Source organism: Coregonus clupeaformis, chromosome 17, assembly GCF_020615455.1.
Source record: "Coregonus clupeaformis isolate EN_2021a chromosome 17, ASM2061545v1, whole genome shotgun sequence".
Lineage (NCBI taxonomy): Eukaryota > Metazoa > Chordata > Actinopteri > Salmoniformes > Salmonidae > Coregonus > Coregonus clupeaformis.
In genome coordinates this window covers 39,680,095-39,702,082 of record NC_059208.1, presented here as the reverse complement: position 1 = coordinate 39,702,082, position 21,988 = coordinate 39,680,095, and the positions used below count along the sequence as shown (strand labels likewise).

At 43.8% G+C, this 21,988-nt stretch overlaps 3 protein-coding genes across 3 annotated transcripts in view; 1 reads left to right on the top strand and 2 right to left on the bottom strand.

Annotated features, from left to right (window-relative positions):
* The window catches only part of LOC121585755 (helicase SKI2W-like), a 52,638-nt gene extending 40,447 nt beyond the window's left edge, over window positions 1–12,191 (bottom strand). The window contains 15 exon segments of the mRNA XM_045226571.1: window positions 2,234–2,345; window positions 2,513–2,627; window positions 5,191–5,403; window positions 5,573–5,669; window positions 6,057–6,203; window positions 6,567–6,644; window positions 6,646–6,668; window positions 6,790–6,890; window positions 7,484–7,543; window positions 7,852–7,926; window positions 8,740–8,857; window positions 9,079–9,196; window positions 11,135–11,256; window positions 11,560–11,681; window positions 12,053–12,191. Coding sequence (XP_045082506.1) covers window positions 2,234–2,345; window positions 2,513–2,627; window positions 5,191–5,403; window positions 5,573–5,669; window positions 6,057–6,203; window positions 6,567–6,644; window positions 6,646–6,668; window positions 6,790–6,890; window positions 7,484–7,543; window positions 7,852–7,926; window positions 8,740–8,857; window positions 9,079–9,196; window positions 11,135–11,256; window positions 11,560–11,681; window positions 12,053–12,065 — 1,514 coding nt within the window. The 5' untranslated portion in view covers window positions 12,066–12,191.
* Window positions 12,192–12,292: 101 nt separating this feature from the next.
* Window positions 12,293–15,513, top strand: LOC121586358 (negative elongation factor E). Its single transcript, XM_041902978.2, has 11 exons — window positions 12,293–12,380; window positions 12,802–12,887; window positions 13,170–13,242; window positions 13,337–13,482; window positions 13,712–13,789; window positions 13,883–13,920; window positions 14,024–14,313; window positions 14,466–14,610; window positions 14,808–14,862; window positions 14,944–15,046; window positions 15,153–15,513. The coding sequence occupies exons 2-11, from the start codon at window positions 12,813–12,815 to the stop codon at window positions 15,224–15,226; spliced, it is 1,077 nt and encodes a 358-aa protein (XP_041758912.1). The 5' UTR covers window positions 12,293–12,380; window positions 12,802–12,812; the 3' UTR covers window positions 15,227–15,513.
* Window positions 15,514–16,027: 514 nt separating this feature from the next.
* Window positions 16,028–21,621, bottom strand: LOC121586357 (zinc finger and BTB domain-containing protein 12-like). Its single transcript, XM_041902977.2, has 5 exons — window positions 21,312–21,621; window positions 20,282–20,502; window positions 18,410–18,604; window positions 17,965–18,165; window positions 16,028–17,534 (listed from the first exon to the last, which is right to left on the bottom strand). Exons 2-5 carry the CDS (start codon window positions 20,483–20,485, stop codon window positions 16,458–16,460), a joined length of 1,677 nt encoding a protein of 558 aa, XP_041758911.2. The 5' UTR covers window positions 20,486–20,502; window positions 21,312–21,621; the 3' UTR covers window positions 16,028–16,457.
* Between the last annotated feature and the right edge of the window lie 367 nt (window positions 21,622–21,988).

The following is a 21,988-nucleotide window of genomic DNA, read 5'->3' as shown; positions in this document are numbered from 1 at the left end:
TTATGGCATGGGGATAGAAGCTGTTCAGGAGCCTGTTGGTGTCAGACTTGATGCACCGGTACCGCTTGCCGTGTGGAAGCAGAGAACAGTTGCTTGGGTGGTTGGAGTCTTTAACGATTTTCTGGGCCTTCCTTTCACACAGACTGATATAGAGGTCCTGGATGGCAGGGAGCTCAGTCCCAGTGATGTACTGGGCTGTCCGCACCACCCTCTGTAGCGCCATGCGATCGAGGGCGGTGCTATTGCCATACCAAGCAGTGATGCAGCCAGTCAATACGCTCTCATTGGTACAGCTGTATAACTTATTGAGGGCCCATGACAAACCCTTTCAACCTCCTGAGGGGGAAGAGGCACTGTCGCGCCTTCTTCACGACTGTGCGTGTGTGTGGACCATTTTAAGTTCTTAGTGATTAGGACACAGAGGAACTTAAAAGCTCTCGACCTGCTCCACTGCAGCCCCATTGATGTGGATGGGGACGTGCTGCCCCCCTTTCCTGTAGTCCACGATCAGCTCCTTGGTCTTACTGACGTTAAGGGAGAGGTTGTTGTTCCGGCCCCACACTGCCAGGTCAATGTCGTGTCATCAGCAAACTTGATGATGGTGTTGGAGTTGTGTGTGGCCAAGCAGTCGTGGGTGAACATGGAGAACAGGAAGGGACTAAGCACACAGCCCTGTGGGGCCCCCGTGTTGGGGGTCAGTGTGGCAGAGGTGATGTTACCTACCCTCACCACCTGGGGTCGGCCCGTCAGGAAGACCAGGATCCAGTTGCAGAAGGTGTTCAGTCCCAGGGTCCAAAGCTTGGTGATGAGCTTGGAGGGGAAAATGGTGTTGAACGCTGAGCTGCAGTCAATGAACAGCATTCTCACATAGGTATTCCTCTTATCTAGGTCGGTGAGGGCAGTGTGGAGTGCAATGGAGATTTTGTTGTCTATGGATCTGTTGAGGCGGTATGCAAATTATGGTGGGTCTAGGGTGTCTGGGATGATGGAGTTTATGTGTGCTATAACCAGCCTCTCAAAGCACGTCATGATTACAGATTACAGACAGAGAGAGAGAGCAAGCCAAAAGAGGCAGGTCAGTCATACGCAGGGTTTCCGTTACAAAAATGTGGCACCAGACAACGTGACCAGCAAGATTTTAATTTACCGGACATCCATATGCATTGGGTGCGTAACGCATTAGGGCATCCACCCGCAGTGCTGAAAATCACATTCAGATCATTGTAAAATTAAAATTTGTAATTCGACTGGTTTTCAATCAATGAATAAAAAGCTTTATTTTGCAATGGATATTATTTTTCTCCCGGACAATTTGGCCGGCAACATTTTCTTTATCGGCTTTTCATTTTTTTTATCCGCCAAAAGCCGTCATTTACCGGCTAACGGAAACCCTGGTCATACGGTACTAAGAGCTCTTTAACATGTAGAAAAACATCCATTCTATTTTTTCCTCTCCACTCAAACATCAGAGAGAGAGAGAGAGAGAGAGAGAGAGAGAGAGAGAGAGAGAGAGAGAGAGAGAGAGAGAGAGAGAGAGAGAGAGAGAGAGAGAGAGAGAGAGAGAGATTGAAGTGGCATCAGATTAAAATACTTCCTGTAAGCACCGTTTCAAATTCTCCTCCTCGTTTTAATTAATGTGAATATCAGCTGTTAATTCAAGAGTGCCTTCAATAACATTAAGCCCTTGGATAATTCAACGATTTTCCTTTTGCCATAATGAAAGTGTTGACGTTATGTTTGCTTCACAGAGGGAGTGAGAGAGAGAGAGCGAGAGAGAGAGAAAGAAAGAGAGAGAGAGAGAGAGAGAGAGAGAGAGAGAGAGAGAGAGAGAGAGAGAGAGAGAGAGAGAGAGAGAGAGAGAGATTGAAGTGGCATCAGATTAAAATACTTCCTGTAAGCACCGTTTCAAATTCTCCTCCTCGTTTTAATTAATGTGAATATCAGCTGTTAATTCAAGAGTGCCTTCAATAACATTAAGCCCTTGGATAATTCAACGATTTTCCTTTTGCCATAATGAAAGTGTTGACGTTATGTTTGCTTCACAGAGGGAGTGAGAGAGAGAGAGCGAGAGAGAGAGAAAGAAAGAGAGAGAGAGAGAGAGAGAGAGAGAGAGAGAGAGAGAGAGAGAGAGAGAGAGAGAGACAAAGAAAAAGAAAAAGAAAAAGAGAGTGAATGAAAAGGATGTTGTGTATATAAACGCGTGAGAAGGAGGGAAGGGGAGGAAGGAAGCATACCAGGCAGCAGGTTTCTGAAGCCGGTACCATCGTGTTTCCGTATGCTGTCAAACACCACTGTCCTTGCAGGCATGTTCACACCCATAGCAAACGTCTCAAACAAAACAGAACCTGAGAGCGAGACATTTATTTGTAAAGTGTGTCAAGACGTTGTTAAATGCACTTTAAATAAATTGTGATTTGATGACAGAGGTAGAGAAGTTAGGACTTTTCATCAGACATGGCATTTCAAGATATTGACAAATTGTCACATTGATTCAAAAATTAACCAATAAGACTCACCTTTACTAGCCCCCGCGAGAACAGCATCTCAATGACCTCCTTCAAGATTGGCAGGATGCCGCTGTGATGCACGCCGATCCCCCTCTTCAGCTGGTCCCTCATCAACAGGATCTACAACAGAGGAGGGGTTGGTAACAAGACAGGTGGAGCGGCAGGTAGCGTAGCAGTTAAGAGCATTGGGCCAGTAACCGAATGGTCGCTGGTTCGAATCCCCGAGACGACTTGTGAAAAATCTGTCAATGTGCCCTTGAGCAAGGCACTAACCCCTAATTGCTCCTGTAAGTCGCTCTGGATAAGAGCATCTGCAAAGTGACTTTGTTGTAACAAGAGCCCACGAGGAGGGTCACGCACTCTCCAGGTCAAGATGTACAGTTTTGTTATTGACAGCGCCTCCCTCAAGCTATGAATGATGAAGGAGCAGATGTTCCCTGTGTACAACGCCACTCCCCTATTTGACCTAGATAGTTTGTGTGTATGTATTGATATGTAGGCTACGTGTGCCTTTAAAAAAATGTTTATGTAGTTCTGTCCTTGAGCTGTTCTTGTCTATTAATGTTCTGTATTATGTAATGTTTCATGTTTTGTGTGGACCCCAGGAAGAGTAGCTGCTGCTTTTGCAACAGCTAATGGGGATCCTAATAAAATACCAAAATACCCTGTGCACGCATCAATGTGGTGAAAGGGGGGTTAGCCCTTCCTGTCACTGAGTAGCTTACAAGACGCCCCTATCAGAAGAACAATAAACTCCTCTCCCTTTCCCCATTTTACGACTCCGAGTGTCCCCTGGGGGAGGTCAAGGAGACAAAGAACAGACACTTTCTGCCGATTAGGAGACCATCTTACGATCTGCATACATATGTTACTATGGATTAGCAACTAGACTTTCAGGCACCCTGGATGTAAATTCAAAGAAAGAGGGGGGTCAGGCTATAATATTCCTTGTAACAAGAGGGAAAAGTAGCGGCAATTGCACCAGTGACATTTAAACACGTTTCTGAACAATGTATCAAACTGAACGACTCATAACATGTTGGCATAACTTGAAGCATATTGTGACAGTTTTCTTCTGATTTTTCTATGTCATTAAAAGGGGCTTTAATGTGTATTTTACTCAAAGCATGTTTAGAACCTATATGCTACATATTTCATCCTAGGGTCTGTTTAACGGTTTTCTGTACAGTAGGAACATACTGTGGACACTTATGAGGAAATCTCAGATTTATCTCAATGGACATAACTGTGCTGAATTCTCAGAATCAACGGGGTGGTCCTGTGACAACCTGTCTGGACTAACCAGCCCGCCCTCTGTGAATATCCCTATAAATACAGGACTTGCTAACAGACTGGCAGATCAAGCTTCTTCGCAGTGCGGCCACACCAGTTGAACAAATGTCCTACATCTCCTTGGAAGCCAAACACCTATCGACGAGACCATATCCTACTCAGACAGAAGCAATCATCCCAGAGGTGATCCTGCGGAACGCACTGTATGCTCATTCAAGACTAACTGACTGAGTTCACAATCGGGATGGGCTCTAAAATAATTTACTTTCTTAGACTGAGAACAGAGAGAAGTGGGTATAGCTCATTCGGCTGTGAGCTACTTTGGCCTGCTGGCCTCAGCATTACTGTCGAGAGAGACTTGGACAACAACCTTTGAACCGGCTCCATCCCATCCTAATGGAATCCAACTGGGCAGGCAACAACCCATGCAAGTAATTTATCCTGTTGCATTCTTCTTTTCCTCTGAAATTGGTGTTGTGTGTGTAAAGTGGTGGAAGTCATTGAGTATTGTAAGACGGCAGGTCTAATTTACAAACTCTTCATCAATACTGTCCCAGCACTGTCCACATCGGATGCTAATTGGTAGCCTAGTTCATGTCTGTTCCTGGTTGGTGAGCTCTATAGTTTCCCGGTTGTGAAAGCCTATGTCGACGTAGTCCTCTCACATTTTCTCTTTCAATTAATAAGATCATATAATTCTCAAAAGTCCTGTGAATGTGTTGTTGTATTTGCCTGAGTTGAGTACGGAAGCCATTCATATTGACCTGTGGAGCCTCTCACCTCAATAACTGTGTTGCATCCCAAAGTACCCTGTCTTTATATTGTAAGTCTTAACTACGTCATTTCCCAACTTGTTTAGTCTAATAAATAAAACCTTGAATTAATTATATGGCATTGAAGTCATTTGCGAGCGACTGGGTTTTTGCAGTTCCAGAAATGATGGCTATTCAGAATGGAGAATATAGTAAATTGACTGTTGATTAGACTATTGTTGATGGTGATTAATGGTATAACGGTTAACGATAACTACTGATAGAGTTAATTGAAGGGTTTCTCTATATCCAACCCTTAATGGTGCCCTCTTAGATACATTTGGATAGGATAACCAAATTAATCTAATCAATTAATTATTCCAGTAATTAATCAGTAAATGATCTTGAATTTTTGCCAAAAGTCACAACTAAAATGTAAATGTACAATCTAACAATTCCTAGGTTACATGTCCAACAGTTCAATCTATTTGCTACAATTGGCTATGATAGGGAATAATAAATCCACAGCCATATGAGCTGAATTCATTGCATTGTTGATGGTTGCATGAAACATTTTCAAGTAGAACATGGGTACACTTGATAGGCAGGTCTTAGTTCTCTCAGACACTGAAGCAAACCGGTCCCAGCCAGAGTGCACCCTACCTGAGGCGGCTCAGGCTCTTCTGGAAGAAGGAGTGGATCTCGCTCTTCTCCACCGAGCTGGTAAGGTCCATGGAGGCTAGAGAGCGGGCGTTGTTGTCGCAGCGCGTCCTGGAGAAGGTGAACGCCACCACGGGGGTCTGCTGGCGCTGGGACAGGAAGTGGAGGAGGGAAAGCCATACCGCCCGGACCTGGTGGAGAGAGATGGAGAGAGGGATGAGAAAATGGAGAGGGAAAGAGTAAAGAAATGATACAGAGAGAAGATGTTCAAAAACGGACAGAAGTGCTACAATGGGGATGAGTGAGTGACAGAGAGGGTAAGGGGGGACAGAGAGAGAGAGTAGGGGTGATATTCTGTACCTGGTTGGGTGTAGTGTTCTGAGATGTATTTTTCGTCCCAAAGGACTGGGCGTGTTTACTGGTACGTTCCTTTTTGGCATCTATTGCAGCATAGTACCTTAAAAACAAAAAAACAAGCAACATAAAACAATTTAATAATCCATATCACTATAAATTGACTGATTATCATGTTAACAATAAATTGAACGATAAGTTTACAACATTAATTTGCACCAGTTACTTTTTCATATTACCCTTAAAACTACTAATACTACTTTGAATGTTGTGAATATTATTGCCCTGTTAGCAATAGCCCATAGTAGCAGACTTATTTAATTTCAAACTTCACATTCTTTTAGTGAAGGTTCCTCATAGTTATTATTGATATCAGTAAAATGTAATCGATAAATTGTTGTTTCGGTCTGTATCAATAATTTTCGTTTTTTTGTCCCAAGTCTAATGACAAACCTAACATATACATGAGCCCAGGTGTGTGTGTACGTACCCTTTGGTTTGGAAGTTGCCTGTAGCGTCCAGCAGTAGGAACATCTCTTTCTGGGTCTTGGTGCTGTTGCCTGTGTACAGGTAGTGCTCCAGAGGCACAGGTCTCTTCGCTGTGCTAATCACATAGATGTGCTTCTTCTTAATGCGCCTGGAGAGGAGAGAGGAAGGGAGGGGAGAAACTGAAGCATCCATACACAGCTCAGACATCATTCCATTAATATACTAGAGGCCAAGCACAACATTGAACACACACTATAAATGCTCCATACTGTGACCACAGCAACAGATATTACTATACTTTAACTAGGGCCAGGAGTTTCTTTCTAACCACGTGACTTGACCAAGAAATACTCAGATATTAGGGCCCAGAGTTTTTCCTCAGTAGGTCACGTAATCAAGAAAACGCACATGGTTTAACAGTGTGTTTCCCAACATACATGCTTTGGGTTTGATGATGACAGATGGTGTTTAGGGTGATCAGGAGAACAGTAGGCAATAGTTGACAACGTACCCGATCCACTCACTGAACTCCACTGCGTTGGGGACAGTGGCACTCAGCAGAATAATACTGACGTGATCAGGTAACATGAACCTCCTCCCACACCACTCCTCTCTAAGAGGGAGAGAAAGATAGAAAGGGAGGGAAAGAAAACAGGAGAGAATGAGATTTAGTGACACTTGATTGACTAAAAGAGTGAGAGGGGCAGGTTTTGAGAGTGAGGATTCTCTGTTACCTCAGCATCATTGATGTAGTGAACCTCATCAAAGATCACCCACTCTAAATCTCTGATGACCTCTGAACCGTTATAGAGCATGGACCTACAATAGAGAGAGGGAGATAGAATGTGTCAGTCAAGCTGATGTATAGGCCTACATGGCTGAGGGTATCTCAATGTATAACCATAGTATGTGTTCAGTTAGAATGTTAGACAGTATAAAAACAGTGATGCATAGGGTTAATGTGTGATATATTGTCTAATGTTATATGTATATGATGTACTGTATATGCTACGACCCCCTATGGAGCAGAGCTTGGTCCCGGGGGCATGTAGGTATAATGTGATACAGTGTGATATAATGTGCAAGGTTAAATAATACAATTTTATGTTTTATGATGTGTGATGTACACAGTGCATTCAGAAAGTATTCAGACCCCTTCCCTTTTTCCACAGGATTAAATTAAATGTTTCCTCATCAATCTACACACAATACCCCATAATGACAAATCAAAAACAGGTTTCTATACATTTTTGCAAATGTATTACAAATAAAAAACGAAAATACCTTACTACCTGTACATAAGTATTCAGACCCTTTGCTATGAGACTCGAAATTGTGGAGGCTGTTATAGCAGCAAAAGGGGGACCAACTCCATATTAATGCCCATGATTTTGGAATGAGATGTTCGACGAGCAGATGTCCACATACTTTTGATCATGTAGTGCAAGTCCATCCCAACTTTAAGTCCAGGGGGCACTGTGAGTAACCCTGAGGTAAAGGGAAATAAATATGTTACTTACACAAACATCACATAACACATGCAAGAAACACATATACTCAATCATAAAAAGATCTGTAATCACTTAAATCTGTATTCTGATTTTTGAAGAGATCGATTTGGTTCGCAGGAACAGCACACAGTGTTTGTTATTTCAAAGGTCCTTTCAGTCTGCATTTTCATTGTAAAGTAAGCATCCCGCCTCACACTAACCCGCCTCCCTGTGCACAGGCAGCCTTTTGTATGGATGACCATTGCCCCTACACCATCTCAACTCCATAATAAAAGGTAAAATCACCGTTCTCAAAGTCTATGTCCTCCTCCAGCTCTGATTTCTTCTTGATTTGTTCCAGTGTCAGCTCCTCCATACCGCCTATGTGAACAAGATAGAGAAATAGTTAATATTTGTATTCTATAATTGACTAAAAGGAAGACATAACTTACGACAAATATTTATTTTATATTTCAGAGCCATATATACATTTATGAATATACACTATATATACAAAAGTATGTGGACACCCCTTAGAATTAGTCGATTCGGCTATTTCAGCCACACCCGTTGTTGACAGGTGTATAAAATCGAGCACACCGCCATGCAATCTCCATAGGTCAACATCGGCAGTAGAATGTCCTTACTGAAGAGCTCAGTGACTTTCAACGTGGCACCGTCATAGGATGCCACCTTTCCAACAAGTCAGTCCGTCAAATTTCTGCCCTGCCAAAGCTGCCCCGGTCAACTGTAAGTGCTGTTACTGTGAAGTGGAAATGTCTAGGAGCAACAACGGCTCAGCAGCGAAGTGGTAGGCCACACAAGCTCACAGAACGGGACTGCCGTGTGCTGATGTGCGTAATAATCATCTGTCCTCAGTTGCAACACTCACTACTGAGTTCCAAACTGCCTCTGGAAGCAACGTCAGCATAATAACTGTTTCCATGGCCGAGCAGACGCGCACAAGTCTAAGATCACCATGCGCAATGCCAAGCCTCGGCTGGATTGGTGTAAAGCTCGCCGCCATTGGACTCTGGAGCAGTGGAAACGCGTTCTCTGGAGTGATGAATCACACTTCACCATCTGGCAGTCCGATGGACGAATCTGGGTTTGGCGGATGCAGGTGTCCACATACTTTTGGTCATGTAGTGTATATGGCTCTGATAATATATTTAGGTGAGGAGTCAGACCCACCGGGCATAAAGGCGTAGTTGGTGTTGCTTCCTCGGAGGCTCTCAGAGGGATTAGGGTTTGGTGGACGCTGCAGGGACATATAATTCTTAGCAGAGATGCCTGTGTCCCCAAGTAACACCTGGACAGAAAGTGAGGAGGAGATTTAATGACACTGGGTTGTAAAATGTGTAGCAAGTGTATGAAATGAAGTAGACCTAACAATAAGATTAATAGATCATCACTCAGGTAAGTGCTAAAATTCTGAATGTTCCCATTGAGTCACATCATGATCATAGTTGTATTATTAGGACACACAGACTAAGACAGCATAGCTGAATTACAGCTGACACTATTATGTACCTCAGTGAAGTCCAAAAGCATTCCTGTCGTTGGATCTCTGACTACTACGATGCCAGAGTGTAGAGGAGACGAAGCGCAATGGAGAAGAGAGTCTACATGAACGTCTCTCTCAGCTAGCCTAGAGAAAAGCAACAAGTCTTACCGCAAATTAATTCTGTGACCATGTGGTACAACAGTATTTCACTACAGGTGAATAGCCTCATCTGGACCACTGAATTCCCCTTATAAACACCACTTTCCAAGTGAGATTTATATGGCATCAAAGCAATAAAAAGTAATCAATAAATGTGTGCAATAATAGTGTTTAACATGATTTTTGAATGACAACCTCATCTCTGTACCCCACGCGTACAATTATCTGTAAGGTCCCGCAGTCAAGCAGTGAATTTCAAACACAGATTCAACCACAAAGACCAGAGAGGTTTTCCAATGCCTCGCAAAGAAGGGCACCTATTGGTAGATGGGTACAAAAAAAAAAAAAGCTGACATTGAATATCCCTTTGAGCATGGTGAAGTTATTCATTACACTTTGGATGGTGTATCAATACACCCAGCCACTACAAAGATACAGGCGTCCTTCCTAACTCAGTTGTTGGAGAGGAAGGAAACCGCTCAGGGATTCTACCATGAGGCCAATGGTGACTTTAAAACAGTTACAGAGTTTAATGGCTGTGATAGGAGAAAACTGAGGATGGATCAACAACATTGTAATTACTACACAATACTAACCTAAATGACAGAGTGAAAAGAAGGAAGCCTTGGAATAAAAATATTCCAAAGCATGCATCCTGTTTGCAATATAGCTTTAAAGTAAAACTGCAAAAAATGTGGCAAAGAAATTAACTTTATGTCCTGAAATACAAAGCGTTAGGTTTGTGGCAAATCCAACACAACACATCACTTAGTACCACTCTTCATATTTTCAAGCATGGTGGGGGCTGCATCCTGTTATGGGTATGCTTGTCATCTGCAAGGACTAGGGAGTTTTTCAGGATGAAAATAAACAGAATAGAGCTAAGCACAGGCAAAATCCTAGAGTAAAACCTGGTTCAGTCTGCTTTCCAACAGACACTGGGAGACAAATTCACCTTTCAGCAGGACAATAAACTAAAACACAAGGCCAAATATACACTGAGTGTACAAAACATTAAGAACAGCTTCCTAATATTGACTTAAGAACACCTTCCCCCTTTGCCCTCAGAACAGACTCAATTGTTGACTCCAATGCTTCCCACAGTTGTGTCAAGTTTGCTGGATGTCCTTTGGGTGGTGGACCATCCTTGATACACACGGGAAACGGTTGAGCGTGAAAAACCCAGCAGCGTTGCTGTTCTTGACACAAACCGGAGCGCCTGGCACCTACTACCATACCCGTTCAAAGGCACAAATATTTTGTCTTGCCCATTCACCCTCTGAATGGCACACATACACAATCCATGTCTCAATTGTGTCAAGGCTTTAAAAAAACGTATTTAACCTGTCTCCTCCACTTCATCTACCCTGATTGAAGTGGATTTAATAAGTGACATCAATAAGGGATCATAGCTTTCACCTGGTCAGCCTATGTCATGGAAAGAGTTGCTTACCAAGACGACATTGAATGTTCCTGAGTGGCCTAGTTAAAGTTTTGACTTTAATCGGCTTGAAAATCTATGGCAAAATTCGAAAATGGCTGTCTAGCAATGATCAACAACCAACTTGACAGAGCTTGAAGAATTTTAAAAATAATAAATGTGGAAATATTGTAGAATCCAGGTGTGTAATACTTTTAAAGACTTACCCAGAAAGACACAGCTGTAATCGCTGCCAAAGGTGATTCTAACATGTATTGACTCAGGGGTGTGAATACGTATGTTCAATATTTCTGTATCTCATTTTCAATATATTTGTTTTTTTAATTAAAACGTGTTTTCACTTTGTCATTATGGGGTATTGTGTGTAGATGGGTGAAAAAATAAATAAAATCATCCATTTTTAATTCAGGCTGTAACACAACAAAATGTGGAATAAGCCAATGGGTATGAATACTTGATGAAGGCACTGTAAGCAGACTCACTTCAGAAACCTGTGGAAGGCAGCGTCGGTATCGTGTATGGGAAGCCAGGCAGGGTCGCATAGAAAGCGCTTCTCTACCTCTGTCTCCAAGCCCACACTGGTGGGTGGGAGTCCATGGGGGAGCTGTATATAAATGAATGATAGAAACACATGGGCTGGAGAGATTGGATAGGAGACGTATGTAAACACAGGCTGCATTCCAAACTGAAGTTTGCTCCTTTCCTCTAAACTTGATAGCGGGCCTTTGCTGTTCTGAAGGACCTAAGTAGGTAGGTGACACCTACTGTAAAAACGTAACTTAGACAAATAGAGGTAGATGGAGATATGCAATATATTGCCTGCATGCTCTAAGTGGTCCTTTCATATCTGTAGAAATGGCGGCGCAAGTTTTCAGATAAGAATCCAACAACAGACAGTCATACTGACCGTGGTTTGTGGAGACAGGGGCTGGTCGTTGGGCTATGGATGTGTGATGAGCTCAAACCTACCAGAGCAACCCATCTCCAGCAGGGACAGAGGGAGATCTGTGGGGCCCACAGGGGGCAGATCTATGGAGCGAGAGAGAGAAATGGGATTGAGATGAATAGCCTAGTTTCTATGGGCTGTCCTCTACAGTGCAATACAATAGAGTCCAGTGTAGATATTAAATAATATAAACATATATTGCAATGTCTGCTTTAGCTGATAAGATTCTTCCCATAACACGTTGTACATGTTGGGATGGACTGCATTTCTGCAACATGAATGAGCGCTGAGCTGGCTAGCTAACGTTAGCTAGGCTAACCCAAGTTGTTATATTCGCCAGTAAACTGTATTGCTAACAAGTTTAGTGCAGGTTACTGTAAAGCAAAGCTTACAGCAATGGTCTTAAACGTATGCCTAATTCATTAACTGTAAATATTATCTAAATCTCCTATACCTATTCTTTCCATTTCTTCACCGCAGATGAAAGTTACTGCAGCAGTTCACTGTCTATTCGGAAATGGCAAAGATTGATAGGCGGAAGTAGGTAAAATTGCCACATGTAATACGATATATATCTCAATATGAATGCATTATTTTACTAAATGTTGTCAAGTGTATGCCATGCATTCCTTATAATTGACTTATTCCAGCAATTTTAGCAGGTTGAATAGTATTTTTTCTTATTCTTGCGCCCTAACAACTGTGTACGTCATATTCATGCGCCTGTGTTTATGTGTTCGTGAAGGAGTGTGATTAAAACTAGCTATAGTAACGTTACAGAGGTAAGAAAATAATTACATTTCTAAATACAATAGTGTCAATGTAGTATATATTTTTTATTGTTGTAGTCTGAAAGCTACATTGCCTTATTGTTGATAAGCAATTGTATACTTTCCACTGCCCTGTGTAACACATAATGTAGATGGCTAGTAGTAGCTAACGTTAGTGGGTAGCTAACTAGCCAACCAACCAGCTAACCTTAGCTAACAAGGTAACGTAAGGTTTTAAAATGTTGTCAGATGCATGCAGAATGTAGAAACAGAAATCCATGTGGTCGTGAACAAAGTGTAAATGGTCGTTTTTAAGTTCATGCAATAGCCATATTAAGTTGAATTTAACCACACTTGTGTATTGATATTCATTGTGTTGTGCAAATGTGCCCACTATTCTGGTTGTCCATTCATTTTTCACAATACTTTCCAGCTGGGTTCGACATGGTGGTGTTCCCAAGCTCTTTGACAGAGGAAGAGGAGGCTCTGCAGAAGAAATATGCCAAACTCAAGAAAAAGGTGAGAAACTTTAAGAATCTCCTCACTCTCCACTTGACTAGAGAGAAATCTATGTATCTGTATCCTGCTTCTGACAATGAGATGTGTCACTGCCCCCACATTTGCAGATGTGATCAGGAGTAGTCCTAGGTCTTTATTGAATTCACATTCACATGTCAGTAATTATCATCACACTCATAATGTTGAAAGTTAGATATCATTATTATGTTACCAAACTCCGATTGGCCTCAGTGTTTACACCTCTTATTGTCTCTCTCTCTCCCTCTATCCTCACACCTCTAGAAAAAGGCACTGCTGGCTTTGAAGAAGCAGCAGAGTTCAACCAGCCAGACCAATCAGAGTGGATTGAAGCGCAGTATGTGGCTTTGTCTTCACTTTTTAAAACTGTATTACTAAGCAGATACTTGGTCTCAGTTGATTATGTTGCATCTACGCTCTCCCTCCGCTAGCTTTGTCAGACCAGCCTGTGCTAGATACAGCGACAGCTACAGAGCAGGCAAAGATGCTGATCAAGTCTGGGGCGATCAGCGCCATCAAGTCAGAGAACAAGAACTCTGGCTTCAAGCGCTCTAGAACGCTAGAGATCAAGCTCAAGGTGAGATACAACATGCAATATGCAAGGATGTGTAATGTAGTAGTGGGAATTGATCATAGAATAAATGATTGATACAATAATTTATCTACATATAAATACATAATAATAATGTATAAAGCTGACACAGTTGCAAATGCCTTTTAAATATGACACATAAACTAGTCTGTGATGGAACTCAAACTTATCAATTTAGTAATGATTTGTTATATTTTCTCTTTCTGTTTACCAGGATCCAGAGAAAGTTCCAGGCCCTGTGGCTTTCCAACCATTCCAAAGGAGCATGTCCACCGATGAGGAACTTTCTGAGGTAAAGTGAGAATTACATGACATCCCATGTAAAATCAGTTTTTGAGAAGATATAACTGATGCTGCTGCTTTTACATTTTAATTTCTACTCCAGGCTGGCAAAAGAGCCCAAAGAAAATCTTTGTACGAGAGGTAAGCCTAAAAGCTCTGATGAGTAATAGAGTAGATCATCTTTTATACACTGGTTCTCTGTATAAGGCGGTTTAACATCTCTTCCTCTGTGGCTCTCTAACAGCTTCGTTACTCCAGGCGACCGGGCGGCTCGTGACGAGGAGGAGGGAGGCGGCGGCCTTTCCACCAGCAGAGACATGGAGCGAGAGAGAGACAGAGGAGATCGAGAGATGGACAGAGAGAGGGAGCGAGACAGAGAGAGGGAGCGAGACAGAGAGAGAGACCGGGGCAGCGGCGACCGGGGCAGGGACAGAGAGCCGCGAGACCGCGAGAGAGACAGGAGCCAGGACGGAGACCGCGACCGGGAAAGGGGAGGAGACAGAGAGTCACGTGAGCGAGACGGACCGTTCAGACGTGAGTATTCTTTTACTGGACTTCTCTGTCTTTCATGTGTCTTGTCACTGGCATTCTTAAAAGGATATTCGACTCAAAATACAAATTCAAGGAGGGAATATTGGGACTGTTTTTCTTCTCCCTTATCTTCTCGCTCTCTTTCCCCTTCTCAGGATCAGACTCGTACCCGGAGCAGAGGGGGGTGAGGAAGGGGAACACGGTGTACGTGTATGGTACTGGCCTTGTGGAGGACAGCCTGCGTTCAGCCTTCTCCCAACACGGCACCATCATTGACCTGTCCATGGATTCCCCACGCAAGTATGGCTACATTACTTAAATGTTGTTGTTGAGATATTATGTCCGTGTGGGTGTGTTATTGGGAGAGCGCCCAAAACAGAGAATGTTCAGTGTTTTAAAATGTTTTGCAGTTGAAAACTAAAACTAGTCCAGTAAGTCCCTCACTGTTTTGTTCTGTTTGGTGCCTAATGAACACAACCCTGTCTTTCTCTTTCTAGCTGTGCATTCATCACCTTTGAGAAGATGGAGTCTGCAGACCAGGCTGTAGCTGAGGTCAGTATAGCTCCAGCTCCCTGTCCCAACTTAAGCCATTATAGTGTAAAACCTATCATCTATACACTCTTCTTCTCCCAGTTGAATGGAAGCACGGTCGGAGACGTCCCCATCAAAGTCAGCATCGCCAGGAAGCAGCCCATGCTGGAGGCAGCCACTGGCAAATCTGTCTGGGCCACTCTGGGTAAATATCAGTCATAGTCAAACACAGATCGGACTAACAAGCAGCGTATGACAGTAAGTGTCAACTCTGGATTATTGTATACTTTTTCTCTCTTTCCCTCTCACAGCTGTGCAGAACAGTGCCAAAGGTTCTTACAGAGACAAGAGAAACCAGGTTGTGTACAGTGAGGATTTCCTATGAGCTAAGAGGCGTGCCGCATTGGAGATCTGTAAGAAGAATCAATGAGTTAGCGTTGTATGTGTTTTCTATATTGCATTTTGAGTTAGTTGTTGATTGCCTGTTAGCCCGATACAGCACCATGTGTCAGTTGATCTGAGTAGATGCTACATTTCTATTCATGGCCAGGATGTGTAATGGCAATAACCATGTGAACAGAGATTGTGGTGGTTTTCATGGTGGCCTGGTCTTGCAACCAGGGATTTCATTGTTTTGTGGAGCTCAATAAATCACATCAATACATTTGTCCATCTGGTTGTCGAATGGGGTCTTGCTATGAATCAAAGGGGCCAATTAGATTTGGCACTGTATCAATGTAATAACACAATAATAGTGTATGTCTCTCATAGCTGTAAGCCATGAAACCCACAAATACCTCTCACATGTATCTATTGTCTGGTTCCTTTGGAATAGCATGATACAGTGCAGAGATGTATAAGGCTGTAACGTAACAAAATGTGGAAAAAGTGAAAGGTTCTGAATACTTCCCAAATGCACTGTATGCACTGTCATTTTATGCACAACAGTGCACATTTAGTTACAGAATAGTGTCTCACAAGTCATGAGTAAGCGTGCATTGCACAAAGTGTAGGTCTCTTATTATTTGTCCTTTGTGATGAACATGATTATGGAATGACAGCCTACTTTATATTATTTTGGGTACTTCTTTAAATGAAGTGTTTTAACAGTGTAAGAGTGTACACATTACAAAATCAGCTGGTACATACCAACATCCAATGTTTAACTAAGAAGCTCACCCTCAAATACACAAATTAAAATATTTTATTGGTCAGCCAGTGAGTTACAAATGAGACAATAAGAGTCTAAAACTGAAGTGTGCACAACTCCAGTCCTCCAGAGCTACGGTGCTGTAGGTAATTGTTTCCCCGCTTCAATTAAATAATTAAGAGATAAAAGATAAATAATCTATCCATGTCATTGACTGGCCAGCGCTTAAAACCAGCATACACTTCGGCCCGTAAGGAGGACCAGAGTTGTGCACCCCAGGTCAAAAAGGATCCCTTTCAAGATCTTAGTAGGTCCCTCCAGCACACACAACCTCTTTTCCAACCCACAAACTCAAAGGCACACTCCAAACCACTCTTTTGGCCATGAAGGCAAGTGTACATAAGTGTACATTTTGGCTGAGAGGAGGGGTAAGGGAGTATCTCTCCTCCCTGTTCCAGTGTCCTTTTCAAAAGTCAAATCTGTCCTGAGTGTCTCCCTCTCCTCCCCCTGGCCCTGCCACTCTCTCCATCTCGACCTGTGCCTCCAGGCTGTTCTGAGCGGTCGTCTTCCCGTGCTGCTCCTTGAGGTGGCGCCGCAGCGCCGGCTTGTGTGCAAAGCGTGAGTGGCAGTAGGCGCAGCAGTGGGGCCGCTCGCCGCTGTGTAGGTTCATGTGATCGCACAGCGTGGACTTCTGCGTGAATGTCTTGTCGCAGAGCGGGCAGCGGTGGACCTTGGCACCACGGTGCACAGTCATGTGGCGGTTGAGGTTGCTGGAGTGGTTGAAGTGCTTGCCGCAGCAGGGGCACACATACAGCAAGTGGGTGGCGCGTGAGTGGACAGCCAGGGAGTGGGCCGAGGGGAAGGTCAGACCGCATTGCTCGCATGCAACCGGCCCCGCTGTGCTAGAGGTGGAACCCACCACGGCCACAGACTCATCCCCCGCCCCGTCACCACCTGTTGGCACAGCCGCCATCCCCATATTATCTTCACCTCCATCACCACTGGGGTCGTCCAGGCTGTAGTGGGCCGGACCATTCCCATCCCGGGGCACCAGCTCCTCTCCCTGAACCTCCCCCATCCCATAGTCTAGCCGTGGGAGCTCGCCCCCCGAGAGGAACGCTGACCTCATGGCTTCCTGGCTGAAGTCCAGGCCGAAGCCCTGCATCGTCTCTGCCCCGGTGGGTAGACGCCACGCCTCCTGGTATTGCATACCCAGAGGCCTCCTCCCTCTCTCGCGGTACGAGCCACGCTTCCTCTTGAAGCCCCTCCCCCTCCCCACTTTGGGTGAGTCGGTGAGTCTCCGCCTCCAGGCATGGAGCCCCTCCGTCTCGAAGCCGCTGATGTGGATGGCCATTTCGGCTGGGGTCACGTCGTCCCCCTTTCCCCCTCCCACTATGGCACTGTCCGTATCTGGGTACTGATGCCCCTCTGTGGCGTCCTCTCCGCCTTCCTCTCGCCTCTCTTCCGGCTCCGGCTCCTGCTCATCCTCGATGCAGATCCGGAACACGTCATAATCCTCCCTGTCCTCCTCTGTTACTCTCACCTAGAACAACATGAGACCGATTTGAATGATAAATACTTCAATCGAATGTATCTTTTATTTGAAAAGACAAGTAGTTGAATACACTTGGAAAGTATTTGAAAATCCTCAAATACACTCCCATGCATTTAACCCAGGTATTTAAAAATAGTATTTGAAATCAATTTGGAAAATACTCTCAAATACAATTTGGTAGACTATTAGTTTTTTTTTTCTTTTTTTACAAATAACCATTGAAATACTCAATAACAAAAACTTTACAGGAAAAAATATTTTAAATACCAGATACACAAATACACATTATTTGAACCCAGGTAGCTACTCTTATGTTAATAAAACACAGTAACTCTGCTGTTGTAGAGAGTACTTGATTCTCCCATTTATAGACCCAGAGATGGATGCAGTGGTAAGTGTTCTTCCTGAACTTACTTACCTTTATCTCATCCATTGTGTTAGGGTCGTCATCGTGTCGTATATCTATCTTAGTGTGTGAGTCTGTATGGTCATCAGCCTGACACTGTACAGGGCTGTGAGGCTGCAGTGAGGGGGAATGATCAGCAGAGGTCGACATAAGGGAGTGGCTGCTGCTGCCACTGACTGTCACTGGCATCGAGTGGTTCTCTTCTGACTTGATCTGAAAATGAGCGGTGTAGAGAAAAAGAATGAAGACGAGCCAGTTGAATATCTTCACAGGCAAAAACAATCTGACTGCAAATCCAGCCTTTGTTGAATCACATAGTAGATAAGTTCAGAAAGTATTTGCCTTCTACAATTGAAGCACAGTGTATTAACATTTTATGTTGTGATTTCAAACCAATGTTTCAATAGGGTGCCTTCGACTATACACCAATAAACACTAACCAAAATGGGTAACTAACCTTTGGTGAGCTGGGGTTCTTTGGCTGCATGTACTTGCCCAGGGCTCCCCGGCACTTCTCCACAACATGCTCCATCTGCAGGTAGCTAGCGGCCGTCAGGTAATTCACTATCTCCTTGGGGCTGAACTGCAGCACACCAGTGTAACAGGACTGGAGCAGCTCACATACCACCGAGGAGCTGTGAAGGACTGACACCTAGAGGCCAAAATAGGACAAAAACACACCAAACAGCTATTTTGCTGTTACGTCTTAAACAATTTTTACATTTTAGTCATTTTAGCAGACACTCTTATCCAGAGCGACTTACAGTTAGTGAGTGCATACATTTTTTTTCTTCATACATAGTCTTAGATATATACAAAAGTATGTGGACACTCCTTCAAATTAGTGGATTCGGCTATTTCAGCCACAACCGTTGCTGACAGGTGTATAAAATCGAACACACAGCCATGCAATCTCCATAGACAAAGATTGGCAGTAGAATGTCCTTACTAAAGAGCGCAGTGACTTTCAACGTGGCACCGTCATCGGATGTCACCTTTCCAACAAGTCAGTTTGTCAATTTTCTGCCCTGCTAGAGCTGCCAAGGTCAACTGTAAGTGCTGTTATTGTAAGTTCTGTTAAGTGGAAACGTCTAGAAGCAACAACAGCTCAGCCGCGAAGTGGTAGGCCATACAAGCTCACAGAACTTGACCGCTGAGTGCTAAAGCAAGTAGTGCGTAAAAATCGTCTGTCCTCGGTTGCAACACTCACTACCGAGTTCCAAACTGCCTCTGGAAGCAACGTCAGCACAAGAACTGTTCGTCTGGAGCTTCATGAAATGGGTGTCCATGGCCGAGCAGTCGCACACAAGCCTAAGATCACCATGCGCAGTGCGCAGTGCCAAGCATCGGCTGGAGTGGTGTAAAGCTCGCCACCATTGGACTCTGGAGCAATGGAAACGCGTTCTCTGGAGTGATGAATCATGCTTCACCATCTGGTAGTTTGACGGGTGAATCTGGGTTTGGCGGATGCCAGGAGAACGCTGCCTGCCCAAATGCATAGTGCCAACTGTAAAATTTGGTGGAGGAGGAATAATGGTCTGGGACTGTTTTTCATAGTTTGCGTTAGGCCCCTTGGTTCCAGTGAAGGGAAATCTTAATGCTACAGCATACATGCTAGACGATTCTGTGCTTCCAACTTTGTGGCAACAGTTTGGGGAAGGCCCTTTCCTGTTTCAGCATTACAATGTCCCCATGCACAAAGCGAGGTCCATACAGAAATGTTTTGTCGAGATCGGTGAAGAAGAACTTGACTGGCCTGCACAGAGCCCTGACCTCAACCCCATCGAACACCTTTGGGATGAATTGGAACGCCGACTGCAAGACAGGTCTAATAGCCCAACATCAGTGCCCGACCTCACTAATGCTTGTGGCTGAATTGAAGCAAGTCCCCGCAGCAATGTTCCAACATCAAGTGGAAAGCCTCCCAGAAGAGTGGAGGCTGTTATAGCAGCAAAGGGGGGACCAACTCCATATTAATGCCCATGATTTTGGAATGAGATGTTCGACAAGCAGGTGTCCACATACTTTTGGTCATGTAGTGTATTTTTCCTATGATCAATCGTGTAAGCCATTAGTGTCATATCCTGCAAGATAGTATCTACTCTACTCCACCATAATGAAGTATAGGACTGGAACCACAGCTGGCATGATGCAACATCTGAGAACTTCCCAGGCTCAAAGATATGCCTATTAAAACGGTCAGATCATTGAAAGGGCATGTGACAAAAAGTGTCTGTCAGGGGCTAGTTTATCAACTGAAGCTGACACTCAACATTTATCAAACATAACCCAAATAGTGTGTATCAAGGTGGCTTTCACTGGCACCCACCTGCAGTTCAGAGGAGGGGTTGAGCAGGAACTGGTCCCTGAGGAAGGGGGAGCAGGCAGCCAGGACCACTTTGTGTCCCCGGAACGTCTGCCTGCCGCTGGTCACTATGGTGATGTCACAGAACTGCTGCCTGGCCCTCAGGGAGTTCATGCTCTTCAGGGTGGCGTCACCGTGACCCGGCAACCGGAAACACAGCACCTCCATCTTAGCTACCTTGGAGCCTATAGGAGAGACATGAAGAGGACACTCTTGAAATTCTGCAATTATCATACAAATATGTATTTTTATTATAAATGGGGACATTTAGCATCTGGATAAACCTAAGGGAAACTTGGCACTTTCTGGGGTCTGGACATTTCTCCAGCTACAGTCATACTGGCCAAATTCAGACCAGAGAGCAAGAGCAAGCGAGAAACCCCCATGGCTGTACAAGAGGCATGGTGGTGTTTGACTATACTTCAAAGAGTAAAAACACAACAGCTTCCATATCTCGGCTCGACAATCAACATTCCCTGTGATTCTTAATTGATGGCCATGTTAGAGTAGGTCAAGTCATTGTTCGCTCGTTTTCAAGGCTAGTCAAGCAGGTCACAACGAGTAGCTGAAATCAGCTATATGATATGGCTCTCTCTGGCAAACATTTTTTATAAATCAAGCTCCTACTAGCCTAGCCTAGGTTGAAGATAACCATTATTATAACCCGTTTTTTTTTCGACCTAGCTACTAGCTAGTAATATCAAATATTATAACTCATTGTTCTATCTGTGGCTATATAGCTACTACTACTGCTGCTGCTGTTAACGTTACCAGCTAGCTAGCACTAGCAGTATTTGCTAAGGTCAATTGTGCAGGTTTTAAATTTCGCAAACGGTAACGTTAATGTATCCAACCTCTCTCGTAGCTACCCAGATAGTAGTAGTGCATCGCTAGCTTGTTGCCCCCATAGCCCAGGCCGTTAGCTAGCTAGCCGTCGTTTGCGACCTGACTGCTAAAAGCCAGTAAAGTTGACGTTAGTTTAGTGTTTCCTTACCTGCTACTACTGTAGATATATTTCCCCCTTAACATATGTTGTGGAGTAACTAGGCACTAAATAACCGGTCATTCATTGGATATTACCTAGCGAGCCAGCTAGCTAGTATGTTTACTTTGTTTAGCTAGCTTGTTTTCAACGGTCGTCAGTAGTTACACAGCCGCAAAGTCATAAACCCCGCCTATTTCTACAATTAATCTTCTTAAAATTTTAAGCAAACATTAACCACACTGCTAACCTTACGCCTAACATTAAATTAAGACCAAAAAGCTACTTTTTGTTTTCATTAATTTTTACGATATAGCTAGCCGTTTTATTTTCAATGAGAGTGGACCACCACTTCCCGTTACAACAAGGTACCTAGCTAGCCAGAATATTTTATTTTTTTTAAGCGTAAGACACAAAAAGCAATGTCTGGAAACTTAGGTCACCAATCCTGTTTTGGAGTAAACAACCTAAAGTAATTAATGGCTAATGAGACACATCTTTATCCTCAACATACAGCGAGTTATACAGATATGTACATTGATCTGGCACTGGTACTCTCTGTAGGGGAGGGTTGTGTGTTTTTTTTATTGGGTACAGGGAGTAGGGGGTAGTGCGTTTTTCCCTGATTTACATTCGTCATTTTGCAGGATTTACTATATAACGTCTTCCATATAGCCACATTTTCCTCA